We start from the raw sequence: 15,211 nt of genomic DNA, 5'->3' as shown, positions 1-15,211 counted from the left end.
ACCCATCCATAACAAGTTTGGAGCTCTTAAAAGTAGCAGTATTACCGCCGACCGCCCCCCCAGAAGTCCGTCCTGGATCCGCCCCTGCATAACAGCATAAGGTATACTGAATATGAAAGGGAAGATTTTACCAAAAGAATTGAGCAGACACAATCAAAGGGAGAATATAAGGCACCATGCTTGGAAATGGAGGGAGGGGTGTATAAAACACTCACAGAATATTACCTTCAATGTGACTGGGGATACCTGTCCGATGCCAAGGTGACGTGGGCGTGCTCTTCTCTTGTGGTTCCGAAAATCCGTTCTCAATCGGAGAGTCGAGGGTAAGATCTGGATAGTCATCATCGTCATCATCATCATCGTCGATCTGTAACATATCAATAGTTTTCATATGGGGTTATAGACATTCAACATATGCAATAAATAATACCTGATCATAAACAACGTTATGGTATGATATTAGTAGCACTATATTTTTCCCCATTCTTTCAAACATCTTCATTATAGGTGAAGTAGTTATAATTTGATTTGTTTTAAATATAAGTTTCAACTATCGCATTTTCGAAAATAGTTCTGCTCTGAAAGTCACGTTACTATACCATATATTCCTAATTTGGGGCTCATTTTTTTTACAAGTCCTAAGTTCTTGTCTCCAGAAAAATTAAAGCAGAGCGTTTACTATTCCTACTAGAAGTCCGTTCTTTCCGCAAGGTTTCTTCCCTTCTAGGTTAAAAAAAAACTTAATTATTACCTGGTTAATTATTTAATTGAAAAGTCTTAAATAGTGAATTCAGTGTCATTAAGCGATTCTAAGATACGAAAATCTTAATTTAATAATTACAGCCCCTACTCCTGTATCTTCCTACCTTTTGTTCTTCCCTTCTCGGTCAAATATGAAAACAAATTAGCTTCGTTTAACAGTTGTGATATTACGGTAGATTTCTAAACTATGTACAATTCAATATTGAAACAGATCTTCACTTGTGGCTGCTATAGAGAGAGAATGTAAAAGATAGAACCTTCATCTGACACTAAATCCATATCGAAAACAGTTTCTTGCTATCTTTTACAATCATTACTACATATATACGAATCAATACTGAAATCCAAAGGTCTACTATTTTCAGTTTCAGTACTAGAATAAAAGCTCGTTTGTCGATTCCTATCACCGTCTTCGCTCTATGAGAATCAATATTAACCGAAAGTAATGGTAAATTTCTACCATTTCCGGTTGGAATAGGGAGTAAAGTGAGAGATGGAAATTAATTCTTGCGGTATTGAAACCATATCAAAACCTCCCTCTCGTTATCTCACAGTAAGCAAGCATATCTACAGTAAGTCTAATTTTACACTTAATGTTCCTTGATAGACTTAACCTTAGAGACCATCTCTGTGTAAGGCTTTGCAGAGTATAAATTTCAAAATGAAATGAAATCTTTCAGTTTTATGTCCGACGATTATCCTGGCTAGGCGAAAAGTGGCGGTGACGAGAAACGAATTCAATGGCAAAATTAATAAAGTGGTAAAAACAACGGGAGAACCCCGAGAAAACCCACGAACACGGTGTTTGTCCACCACAAAGCTCACCTGGCGCGAGCTGGGATCGAACCAATGACCCCACGCTCTACCACTGAGCCATTATGCCCCTAAGTATAAATTTCAAGTCATGCTTGGAGTCCAGATAGCTTTGACGTATAAACCTATATATGCTTAAACCACATGTAAGAATGAAGGCTGTGCAAAAATGCTAAAATTAAATTTAGCCTTAGATACTCTTTCTCTGTATGTACGGTTTGGCCAAGTTATGCTTGACAGGCGTGTCAATTTAAGGTTAGTGTAAAGGGACAAGTTTTGCCGATAATGTCATTACAGTCTTCGTATCTCTTCCATGTATTTTTTACCTTTCACGAAAATTTACAATTTATTTTACAAATTTCAACGTAGAGACTTCAAATTTTTAGAGAAGGAACTTCATAACCTATTAAAGGGAACAATCCGTGCCGATTTTTTATTTAGAATTTTCTTCACTATTAAAACAGTTCCATTGTTAAAGGTTTGGATATCCATTTCAACAATCAAGCCATTTCAACAGAGGAAAATTCTAAATAAAAAATCGGCACGGATTCTTCTCTTTAATAGGTTATGAAGTTACTTTTCTAAAAATTTGAAGTCTGTAGGTTAAAATTTGTAACAGAAATTGTGAATTTTCGTGAAAGGTAAAAAATACATGGAAGAGATACGAAGATTGTATCGACAAAACTTGTCCCTTTAAACCAACCTTAAAGGAAATTTTAAGGCTAGCCTTATATTGTGTATTATTGTCAAGCCTAAAACAAGCTTGCAATCGAGGAACTAGCAAGTTTGCTACAACCTTGGTTAGGTCTGCAGCCATATAATGCAAATTTGTGCAAGCTTACAGACTTGGCCTTGAAGGTTTGAGTAAGGATGTTAAAAGTCTAGAAATCCTATTAGAGTCTTTATTACCGTTTTTCGCTATAGTGATAAGCGTTGAAACCGGAAATCCTAAATCTCCACCACTTCCGATTTCAATAGACGGATATAGATGGAGATGGAACTTATTCTTGGGACGATGAATTCATGTCAGAAAGAAATTTTATAGTTTTTTGCTTTATGGCAATCAATACTGAAACCGGAAGTAGTATATTTCTACCACTCCGCTTATAAAACTGGAAATAAAGTCAGGGATGGAACATATTCTTTCAGTATTAACTCCAAATTATGATAGAAAACCACTTATCTCTATCTAACACCGTTTTGCACTATTGTAATCAGTGTTGAAAACTGATAAACCGTAGATGCCATTGCTTCCGATTCACATACAGGGATAAAGATCGAAATCAAAATTTTTCTGAGACACTCAATTGATTCCGAAAGACCATTTCTCAATATTTCTTACCTTTTTTTTTTTTTTTTTTGCTCCATGGAGATTATTATTTTATTAAACCGGAAGTAGTAGTAAATTTCTATCAAATCTGATCTTGGTAGAGAGATACATAGCAGAAGATAGAAACTTTTCTTAAAATACTGAGTTGATTTTTTTTTTTTTAAAAAAAGTTTGTCGCTATCAATTATCGTTTTGTTTTATAACGATCAACGTTGAAACTAGAAATAGTTGATTTCTACCACTTCTGGTTTGAATAGTGGATTCCCGGGGGAGAAGAAACCTATGTTTGGGACGTTGAATATTTAAAAAACAAAAATCCTTTTTCGATATCACTTTACGTTTTTAGCTCTGATACGTGTTGACGGACATACGGACATGGCTGTTTTATATGAATTCTGACACTTATGCATAGCATAATTTCGAAATACTCTACAAGCGATTAAACACGTATTTAATTCTCTAAAAATCGTATAAAGTTCAAATACTAAATTTCAGTTTCTAACCTTAATAGATTCCGAAAATACGGACAATTTATTAATAATAATTCAAACCCCCACTCCCTCTCCTCCTTCCACGTCGAATTTACAAGAATCCTTCCTTAATGGTACGTCACAAATCCAATGTACTGTCAAAATTTCAAGTTTTCTAGACTAATTAATTTAGCGTGGGCATTGATCAGCCAGTCAGGCAGGACTCCTTTTGCGTGTACATTTATTTATTCTCTTCAATTTTTTTTAAAAAAGACGATGCATCAAAGATGCTACACAGTACTGCAAATCATTACTGAGTAAAATTGCAGTAAGTCAATGGCAAATGTACTGTCAATGAGTTATTGTTAAATTACAAACAACAGTGAAAGGAAAACAGTTGATATTAAAAGAATACTAATATTAGGAAACTGGATTGTTATCACTAGCTGCTTATTGAAAGCCTAATGTAAATTCTTCTGACCACATATTCTCAATAGTTAAGAAATCAATGCGTACGTTGAGGCTTCTTTCCCGATTTCCTTAACTACGCACTGTAGCATCATTAGCAAAGTTCTATAAAACACTAATAGCACGCAAGATCGAATACTGCTCTCCCATATGGGCCATAGTCGCACCTACACATCTCTCTAGACTTTATTCTATTCTCAATTTCTTTACTGTTATAGTACGTTTTCGTACTATAGTACGGACTTCGAATATTACCTAAGGAGGAATTTTTGCAATATCTTAATTAGAGATGGCCTTTATCGAAAAATCTGTTTTTCGATTTTCGGAAATTTCATTTTTCGTTTTCCGCTTTTTCGAAAAAAATCGTTTTTCGTTTTTTCGAAAAAAATTTCGTTTTCGTTTCGGAAAATTTTTCGTTTTTCATTTTTCGTTTTCGAAAAATTCATTTCATTCATAGCTACTGCTAATAGCTATTTTTTGAGTGTTGAGCATGATGACAAACAGGTTAAGGCCGTCATATAAATTCTTTATTACATTTGATAAATGGTAAATTTGTACTATTTGAGTAGTAACGTAATTTTGACTCGCCTTCTATAATAAATATGAGGCTGAAGTTTGTGAAATATCAACTTTTTTCTGGTATCGTGGACACAATATTCATCAAGTACGCGTCATATTATACTTCGTTCTGAAACAAACAAACAAAAAACGGTGATTTTAATGTGCATTATTATTATTATTATTATTATTATTATTATTATTATTATTATTATTATTATTATTATTATTTGCATATTTTGCCAATTTTCAGCTTTTACGTTATTTTTTGTCATTTTTCTTTAAGTTTCAGCAATTTTTCGTCATTGTTTCAATTTTTATAATATTTTCGAGACTTTCCACCAAAGTAAACACATTTTGTCATAAGATAACAATTTACAACCAAAATAAAGAGGATCTGAACTACAGATGTTAGTATTTGTTCATATGATATCAACACAATACTGGTGTAATGCTACCATATGTAAGATAAGTAGAAAAAATGGGAATTTTCATTTTTATTAAACATTTCCAAAATTAATTTGTATATATGTGTAATATTTTCTAAACCATTTCTGACGTTTAAACTTGTTACTTTTTCTATGGTCTGTACCTTGGTTGAAAGAGGCAGTGTATCTAGGAAGTCCTCTCCCTCACCGAATGTGTTTCTGATTTTCACTTTTCAATTTTTCATATACAATTTGTTCAATTCTAAACAACAATTAATTGGTATGCGTAGACGCATTATTCCTTTTATCTTTGCAGTGACGTGCAAGACATGGAAACACACCATGCTACATAGTATTCTGAGATGTGGGAAATAAATAGATTTTACGCTGAATAATTTATTGTATTTCTCTTATTCACTAAATTGTTTAAAGTTATAGCTTATTTGGTTGTTTATTTAAAATCAAAATGACATATTTTAACTGAAGAAACTACGTTTTTTTTTTTTTTTTTTTATCGCAGACACGATGTCCATAATTTCGTAAGTTTGTTGTATTCTTTTAGAAGTTACAGTTACAATTTTAATCGCTGTTTTTCACAAGATTATTTTCCATTGTTTTTTAAAGTATTCTATAGGTCATATATCTATAGTTTATAGATAATGAACTTTCGCCCCCTAATAATGAATAATAATAAAATAAATATATAATTAATATAAAATAATAAATATAAAATAACATTTAACATTGCCAACAGTTTAAACTGATCATCGCAATATAATTCTTACTTTTCATCCCAACTACCCCGATGACAGAACGTTCTTTGTCTTTCTGCGATAAGCTTTTGTAAGTCAAAAATTTTCTGCAGGAATTCTTCAAACATTTTCTGCAGAAAAAACACTTGTGATTGTTAAAAATACGCTTTACGCGACGTAAAAAACAGTTCAAACTATGTTAAGCATACGCTTTACGCGACGTAAGAAACAGTTCAAATTATATCTATGCGAGTCGTCCGTGCATTTAAGACATCTGCACGCAGCAGATATGTTTTTACACTTTTCTGTTGGCTATATTATTTTTCCTCTGGCATTTTTTCTGCACAGGCGCGGCAAATTTTCTGCGATCACATCGCAGATCGCGACATGTTCTGCTATGTGGCCAACCACTACCCCTCAATATCCTTCAATGGTGGAACGAGCTAATCAATTCTTTATTTAAAAAAACTTTAACGCAGAGTCAAATTATGTCCACTGAATCTTATCGGCCAAATTTAATGGATTGCTTCCAACTGCAGTACATAGTAGTTTGCGAACTACGTTATTGGGACAGGACCTACAGTAATTTAGCATATACTTTCATTCAACTCAATACTGAAAAAAGCGTAATTTCTCTGATGTACAGGCTCATACAACTTAGTCTGAGAAAACTACATCCCTTCGCTAATACCTTCAGAAAATCTCGCCAGTTACTCCTGTTCGAGTTCTGAAATAGTCTTATTGATAATCTTACAAAATCTCCTCTGCAAATCACAGTATATGTCATATGAAAATAAACCACTGACTGCACCAGTCACTATTTCAGACTAATTTCCAAAGACACATAAACTATTTCATCATATATGGATGTTATTACTTACGAGACAAATCAAAGAAAATCTATGTGTTTTACTTAACATCTTTCATCCTTGGTCTTCACATTCTCCACACAGACTGTGAGACCTCACATATAAAAAACTTATTTCTAAAATTACAAGATCTAAACAGACTTCGTTCTACATTAATCATATTCGCAATTTAAATGATACTTTAAATTACCTGTAATTTCGAAAAGTCCACTTTAATAAGTCTTCGGGTGGGTTGTTGCGATACAGGCTCATCGTCTCCTTGTGTATTGGGCTGCGGATTTACTGTAATACACGAAATATTACAAATTAGTCATTACAATATTGAACTATTAGAGCTGTTTATTGAAATAATCAATTATAACGTAAAATAGTGACCAGTGTGCGAATTAGGTTATTTATGTTGGGGAGGGAGGCATAAAGTCAGGCGGAACAGGATACAGAGGTTTGAAGATGCATTAATTCAAAATGAGACAATGCGGCCCCCCTCACCACCAACTTGCCAACACACACAAATTTAATTATCTTACAACAGTAATGAAAAATAATTTTTATTAAATAAGAAACTTATTCATCAATAAACTTAGTAACAATGACTAAATATTAATAATATATTGTCTCAGTTAAACGAACCCTCACGAATGTATTTAAGTATAGAATTGAAAGTACATTTTTATTGGATATGCCTAATGTAAAATATTTGCAAATCCACTCATGACTTCGGTATACGTAGTTAGTACAACACTGTCATTCAAATTCATTCCCCGACAATGAACTGAAGGGCATGGGGATAGATTGCAAGTGACAGCTATAGGCACAAAAAAAATGTTAAATGGTGACGGAGAAAACAGCAGTAGTAACGTGTATATCGTGGTATAAAATTATAAGAGGCCAGAAATGAATAGTTTACATCTTTAGTTTCGAAATAAAGTTAAAGATCAAAAAGCAGTAGAACTTGACCATTTACTCAAACTTTCTATTATTAAACATAATTTGAAGGGCAGGGATGTTTCCGTTTGTTTCATTTGGATTAAAATGTGATTGAGGGAGAAAATCCCCGTCAACCGCCTCAATAATTCTCACCCTGGCTATGACAGTTAGAGAAAATATGTTTTCGATGTCACACAAAATTCCAAATTGTTCGAAATACATCATACCATTATAGAAGTTCAGTTGTTGAGAGATATATAAGACATCTCGTTGACACACAATAATTTCAGGTTTCCCACGTAGTTCGTACGAAATGCAAGAAATTTTAGAAGAATTTTGTTCTTTTCTTCTAGTTGGTGTCCAACTTTTACATCTATATAATACAACACTAAAAATTATGTTTTCATAAATTCTCGCTTTTATTTTTATTATTATTATTATTATTATTATTATTATTATTATTATTATTAGTTTATATAGAAGCTAACTCATTAATAACATATAATGTCAAAAGTTAATTATTTAATTTACATCAAGCAGTGTAGCTTACTTATGTTGTAAGAACATTATTTTCTTGAAATATTGGATTGTTTCGTTCACTGAAGTTTTAACGTTCCTTTTAAGCATCGAGGATATATAACACAGGAGTACTGTTTAAGTAATTTTGTTTATGCGGAATCTAAAGCACTATTCGGGTCTGAATCTGAACCACATGACTGCAAAACCAAACAATTGTTCGAATAGTGAATAATGGAAGAAAATGGTTTGAACAATTACTAAATTTATTTATTTGTTGAATTTATCATCTCATGGTTGTGTCCTTCAGGCTAAAGAATATTATTTATTTATTTATTTATTTATTTATTTATTTATTTATTGAGTTTTAAGTTTCCTGACTGTGTCTTTGGAACGAAGTAGACCATTTAAATTTACTGAGCTTGACGTCTCACGGTTGTCTTTCAGGATAAAGGAGACAATTTATTTATTTAATCGAGTTTTGCGTCTCACGATTGTATCTTTAGACTAAGGGAGATAATCAGAAATACATTATGATAATGAAAAACTGGTAAAAGGACAACCAATAACGTATATTCAAATCATCTTAAAACTTTAGAGCAGGGATGCAAATAACCACTCGCCTACTCGCCCGGGGCGAGTGGTTCATCGGTGTGGGCGAGTTATTAGACAGGAAAGACTTCACGATTGGGATATGGGATGTGGGATAGTAGCTTTTTTCTTGGGCTAGTAAAATTTTATTGCTTATTTGCATTCCTGCTTTAGTGATAAATCCACTTTTGAACGTAATTGAACGAAAGCTTGAAACATCTGCAACCCAGCAAAACGAAAGGTTGTGCGGGTCACCTTATATTTTAGGATGAAATCGCGTAACAAGGCATAACGCAGCTAACAAACTTAACTATGAACTGTCTTTCCAAATCGTCTCCTGCCCTAACTGTTGATACGAATGCCGGATGGAGTACGTATGACACGAATTCCTTTTACGTACAGGGTTATCCATAAATCGCTTCACAAGAATACATTTTGCAATACAGAGCAAACTCTCGTTAACTGGAATTGGGAAATTCGAACAAAAGTTTATTTCCCTTGAAAATTGTATTGAAAGCAATGATACAAGTCATGAACTTCTGAATCGAATTTTTGGACCTTTTATTAGGATAATTCGACATAATTGCAATACAAAAATGTTGAATTTATTGCAAACAGAAGAATAAAATTTCAACTGGTTTTCATTTATCCAAAGGCAGTCGTAGGGAGGAGTGATACAAAAACACAATCCATCTCATAACGATAAAGAAGAAGAAGGTGAGATAGGCGATAAAGTAAAGAAAAGCGTGCGCGTCAAATTCATTTGAAGTTTCTGAAATGTATGAAATGAATGTGAACCAAATGTTATTAATGAAGTTTTTCACGCAATAAAGAAATTAAATATTTTGTTGACAATGTAAAAGCAAATCAAAACAAACAAATCACGGACATCTCTAACTGAAAACAGATAATTACGATTGGTACTCTTATATCGTCCCTCTCGAGAGAAAGGGGTGTATCTCATTTTTTCAACTTTTCCAGGAGACAAGTTTAAAGATGTTATTATAAGTTTATTTTACCGTGTACTCTCAAAATTTAATTTGATCTCGTAAGTTATATACCTGACACGAAGGATATCAAACTAAATTTTAAAAGAAGACGATACAATAAATAATGAGAAAAGGTTTAAACTTGTCTCCTGGGAAAGCTAAGAAAATGAGATACGCCCTTTTGTCTCGAGAGGGACGATATGTGGTACTGTTCTTCAATGTGTTTTCCATGCTACACGTGTCTTAACTTACGTGCGAGTAAATGAGCTTTGTTTGCAGTATTGGATCACGCAAATAATATGCTATCTTAAAGGTAACGTCTACTGCATATTATAATATTATTACTATTTCAGATTCAGTAGTTTGCTTGAGTTAACTTATTTAAAAATCCTTAATTTACGTGTATATTTCGAATTTTGGAAAATACGGACTTTTAAATGTCCCCTTATGCTTCGAATAATAAAAAGTTAGTTGTAAATACAAGTATAAAAACATAACTTATACTTCCTTATTAACGTAACATTCCTGTTACAACCCCGAGCTCCAAGTATCCTCTTTTATTTCTACTGCAAAGAATATCTTTTAAAATAACTTTGAAATAACATTATTCTTTGATTGGTAACTTCTTAATGATCGTTAACTTGCACGAATATCCTAAACAATGTAGAAAATAGTTTTAAAAAGTACTTTTAATCACCACATGATTTAGACTGCTACAGTTGTAGTATTACAGCTTCTACGCTAGTCTACTCAATGAAGACTAAGCGAACATCTAGTGTAAAGAGTCTTTCTTATACTTACATCTATCATATATTACACAAGATTATAGTTTAGTGTTCCATGCACAGAAGAAGCAATCGAATTCATTCCTTACCCTTGACCGATTGCAAACCCAAACAACAGAGACAGTCTATTAAATTAGAGAGTCTCAAAGAAAATTTACGTCATATTTAATCAAAATGTAGTAACTTCTACAAAATTATCGTGAAAAATTATCACTATACATATATAAAGGTAAGTTTCTAGTTGGGGTTTAATTACGACCTTCCATCTTTACTCTTGGCCAATTTTAACCCAAGTAATAGGCCTATTTAAAAGTGAAAATTCCATATATAGTGTCTGTAAGTAGAAATCTAACCTAACTATACCTTACTCGACTCTACTTTATGTACTGGTGTAACCTTTCGCCACATTGATACTATGTACAGCAGAAATAATGGTTGGTTTAGAGTTTTGAGTCCCGTTCAACTATATGAAACATGAACATACGTGTAGCTTAACGTGGGATCAGAACTACTTGGAACTCCTATCGGAAATCGAACCGGTATCTCCCGAGCAGAAATATTGACAAACTATTTTTTAAAAAGAAAGTAAGTGTTTTAAGTTTATTTTTGTAATACTTCTGAATAGGGATTGGATTGAATTAGTTTAGAGTCCTGTTCAACACCAGGCCTATATGAAACGTGAACCTACAGCTTAACATGAAATCCAAATCACATGAGCTTCTGCTTAGAATCGAATCTAGGTCTGCCGAACCCAATACGTGTACCCTAGTACATTTTTTAAATTTGCTTGATGTGGCTTGAAAAAAAAAAGTAAGATCATTTTCCTAGCCACAAAGTAGAACAACGAACTTGAAGCTATAGTTTTTCTTTTATTATTTACAAGAGAAACATGATAATATTCTATTCGAAGATTATACAGAAATTTCCATTCCTATTGAACTTGGCATATATTATATTGGACACAACATTGCACGAAATAACGAACACGCTTTGTTTTCAAATTACGTTACGCGAAAGTTTTTCCTTTCCATTATAAAATGTTTTATTCCAAACTTTTAATCGAAACTAAAAGAAAGAAAAAACAAACTAAAACACATTAGCGTTTTCTCTGCATTTAGCAACTTCCATTTAAAAAAAGAAGAAGATATTTCAAGCTGAAAGGAAAGCAAAAAGAAAAGAGAAATCTTAGGTCTAGAAAGAAGAAAGAAAAAAAGAAGAAAAGTACCGCATCGAACTGAATACATTTTAGATCGCCGATCAATACCAAGTTGAGGCAAGGTATTTTAGGAGAGATTCAAGAAGAAGAGGAAGAAGATAATCTATAAAAAAAAACATAAAAAGTGAAACACAAGACCACCTTGAAAAGTTTAGAATCATATACGTTTTTTTTTTCTTTCTTAAGAAAGAGTATTCAAGAAAAACTTAACGTTGTCACGATTTTCTCTAAGTTGTTCCTTCGAAAGTTCAATTAGCATTAAGATTTCTTGTTAACATAACGAAGGAAACGTTTTTTTTTTTTAAATGCCACAATATATTTTTTAAAAAATAAAATTTAACTGATCAAAGTCATAATATTTTCGATACTATTCGTAATCTAGAAAGCGAGTTCTTTTTTAGAATCGAATTAGTTGTATGTTGATATTTTTCAAGATTAACATCACGTTATCATCAATATTAATATTTAAATAAAATTTCATATTGTCTGTACAGACCATAAAATCTGAAAATGAACTGAACTCTCTCCGACTTAAATATTGGGTTGTGCACGACACGAGACAGAATTTTCCTGACAAAATTCGAGTCGAGACAACGTTCTTCTAATAGAGAAATATAGATTCTTCGAGTCGAGACGTCACTTTTACAGTCTATTTTCGAGACGAGACAGCCTGAAATCTTGTCTCGTGCCCGTTAAATGTCTTCAGCTCTTGTTTAAAAGAAACTATGATAAATGTTAAAAAACTGATGAAATTATTGGTGTAATGATAAAATTCAAGACTAAAGGAAAAAATGAATACAAACGTCCTTCTTCAGCAGTGAGGATATATCACCATCTCCCGATGGAATATGAAGTCATCTTTCAATTCCCTTCATTCGTCATTCTCCAAAAAGTAATAGCACCTTTCACTTTTAAACTTAATCTTTGACTCTAACGTTCCATACCCGCTACACCATTTTTTCCTGATTTGAAAAGTGAGTATCGTTTGGAGTTTTACCATTCTGTATCTTTCCCTATTCACCGGTTTGCTCGTCTCTTTCTGCCGCACATGTTTTTCTTAAAGACTTTAAATTCAAAAGTCATCTGTTTGTGTTCATTTCTCCGAGTTATGTCCACCTCTTACATTTGTATGTTAGCACATTAAAAATTATGCTTTCAGAAATTTTCCCTGTGTTTTTCATTTGGGTGTCCTACGAGACAAGTCAGGAGGTTATCTCGTCTAGGAAAGTGTATCTCTTTGTATTGGGAAAGCTCTGTATAGTGGACAACCCCCGTTCGGACCTCCAAGACTTCTTCCCTTTCAGTCGAGCCATGTCTAACATGTTCCTTTAAAATTGTAAATTTTCTATACAAAAATTAGTTGCTAACATTTTTAAAGTGTTTTAACTATTGTTTCTCGGTTCTTGTTTCCCAAAAATGTCAAACTATTCATTTTATGTCATGGCCCTATCTTCTGGACACCACTTCTCGACATACACCTACAGTTTAACGTGAAATCTGCACTACATGCATACTCTAGGATCAAATTTGGATCTCCCATAGTTTAATACCATACCATTAATCATTTGGCTACGAGAGAAAGTCTTATAGTTTCATTTTTAAAAATAATTAACGCATGACAAGACAAGAAATACGTACAACTTCGAAAATCTTAATTGAAAGATATTTAAAATAAAGTTTATGATAATTTTAGGTCATAACGGAAGACTTGACGGTGTGTGCTTCAGTATCAGTTTCACCTTAATAGGTGGCGTCTTATTGCGCCTGTTATAATTGGTCAAGAACGATTCTTACAGCCATAAAAGTACGCCTTTTGTAATTTCTCAAAAACTACATATCAGGATTTGTACTCACGCATGTCATTTTGTTTAGCCCAATGAGATATATCAATTGATGTATCATCTGTAGACATTTTTTAAAAATGTTCACTAGCTGAGCCTGAGCTGTCTACTCAGCACATCGTTCTGTTAATCTTATGGGCTCAAAACGGCCTCTAAAATGTTGAATAGAACAATAACGACATGGTTTTTGAAAATTTCAATGAGAACTGGACAATCTACACATTTGCAATCGACTAGTGAAAATGGCACGTTTCTAGCACTTGTGGTTTTCGAGATCTCATTGTCGAAAGGATTGGAGACAAACTTATAAAATTTTCTTTGCAGACAAACACATAAACCTAGCACTTTAATATATAAACTAGCTGAACCTGCGCTCTCTAAACAGCGCATCATTCACATATGAGCATAGCAAGAATCTCCTTGTCATTCCTCACATCTGTACATGTCCCTTTACAGACACAAGTGAAAGACGTCTTGATAAAAATCGGCAAGAGATACCGTAGAGGGGAGATTTTTTCGATTACTTTCTTAATATCTCGCACCGTTTGCAAGATTTGATCCTACTTCCGGTTGGAGTTTTTAATTCATGTGTGATCAGTGTTTTCTTTCTTCTTGCATGCAGTATGTAGTAAGCAAATACATTACACACACAATTAATTATAATGTCAATGATATATGGTGTTCAAAACACTCCAAACAACAAAGATTCAACTTAGACTGGAGAAATGGTTATCCTTCGTTGTTCATTATAATTTGGCGATGAAACAAACGCCTGAGACATATACAACCCCTATATACAACTAAGTGGTGTTGGAATGTATAATACGTAGGATATGATTTTTTTTAAATTTCAACACTTCCAATGTGGTCGTAAAAATGTAATAAAGAAATAATGGCCATGCTTTTTAAATTTTCAATTAGAACTGGACAATCTACGCAAAATTTGCAATCGATCACTGAAAACGTCATGTTTCTAGAGCCTGTAGTTTCCGAGACCTTATTGTCGAAAGAATTGGCCAGAAACATATAAACGTCCACAAACGAATAGTTTAAAAGAACTCTTCAAAGATGGCAGCACAATTCATTTGCATTGATTCTGGAGAAGGTTTATTATAATACAAAGGCTCTGAACAATAATCTAAAAAGTAACAAACTATGAAAAAGGTCTATTTAAATATTTTTTTAAAAGTACACATACTTTAAAATATTTGTCTTTCTTAAACGTGAAATCACAAATAACCGTAAATCAATGGTCTGAAATCAAAAGTTACAGGTTGGAGCTGAGCCGTTTTTATTGCTATTGTAGCATTTTAATAGATTATACGCAGCTAACACTGTAAGAATTATCATCAAACGTTAATCTATATACAATGGAAGCTCTCCTCGCTGCTGTAATGGCTAGCATACGTGCCCTTGATGCACAGAATCCAATGTTCGATTTCTGATGAGAGTCATGCAATTTAAAAGCATTACATGGTTTTCGTATTCCAGCTTAAACTATAGGTTCATGTCTCATATAGGTTCATGTCTCATATGTCTCATGTCTCATATATCCTGAAAACTCCAAACAACTACATGCAGTAAACTTTATTTGTTTGTTTTGTTATAATGGTTCTCAACCTGGGAGGCATGAAAAGGGAGCAAGGAGGCGCAATCTACTGACAAAAATGAGCTACATTTGTAATTATAAATCTCTCACAAAGAAATATTAAATTAAATACCGTAAAACACAAAATAACTATTGTCAGAATTGTCGTTCCATTACAAATAAAACTGATAAAAAAAATAATACTGCACTACAAGGATATGCAGAAATTTTGCTGAAAATAAAGATAAATTGGTGAGAATTATTATTATTATTATTATTATTATTATTATTATTATTATTATTGTTAT

At 32.9% G+C, this 15,211-nt stretch overlaps 1 protein-coding gene across 4 annotated transcripts in view; it reads right to left on the bottom strand.

The window, feature by feature from the left end:
• spir (spire type actin nucleation factor) overlaps nucleotides 1-15,211 on the bottom strand; it is a 521,502-nt gene that overhangs the window by 59,152 nt on the left and 447,139 nt on the right. For 3 of the 4 annotated variants that reach the window (XM_081761349.1, XM_081761376.1, XM_081761367.1), the window contains 2 exons: nucleotides 6,641-6,732; nucleotides 226-367 (listed from right to left, as the gene is read on the bottom strand). In XM_081761349.1, coding sequence (XP_081617475.1) covers nucleotides 226-367; nucleotides 6,641-6,732 — 234 coding nt within the window. The remainder of the gene's footprint in view (nucleotides 1-225; nucleotides 368-6,640; nucleotides 6,733-15,211) is intronic. The other variant, XM_081761357.1, reaches the window with a different exon arrangement.

This window comes from Thermobia domestica, chromosome 1 (genome assembly GCF_964235325.1).
Source record: "Thermobia domestica chromosome 1, izTheDome1.hap1.1, whole genome shotgun sequence".
NCBI classification, from domain to species: Eukaryota; Metazoa; Arthropoda; class Insecta; order Zygentoma; family Lepismatidae; genus Thermobia; species Thermobia domestica.
The sequence above is the reverse complement of the archived record's forward strand: the minus strand, read 5'-3'. Positions and strand labels throughout refer to the sequence as shown.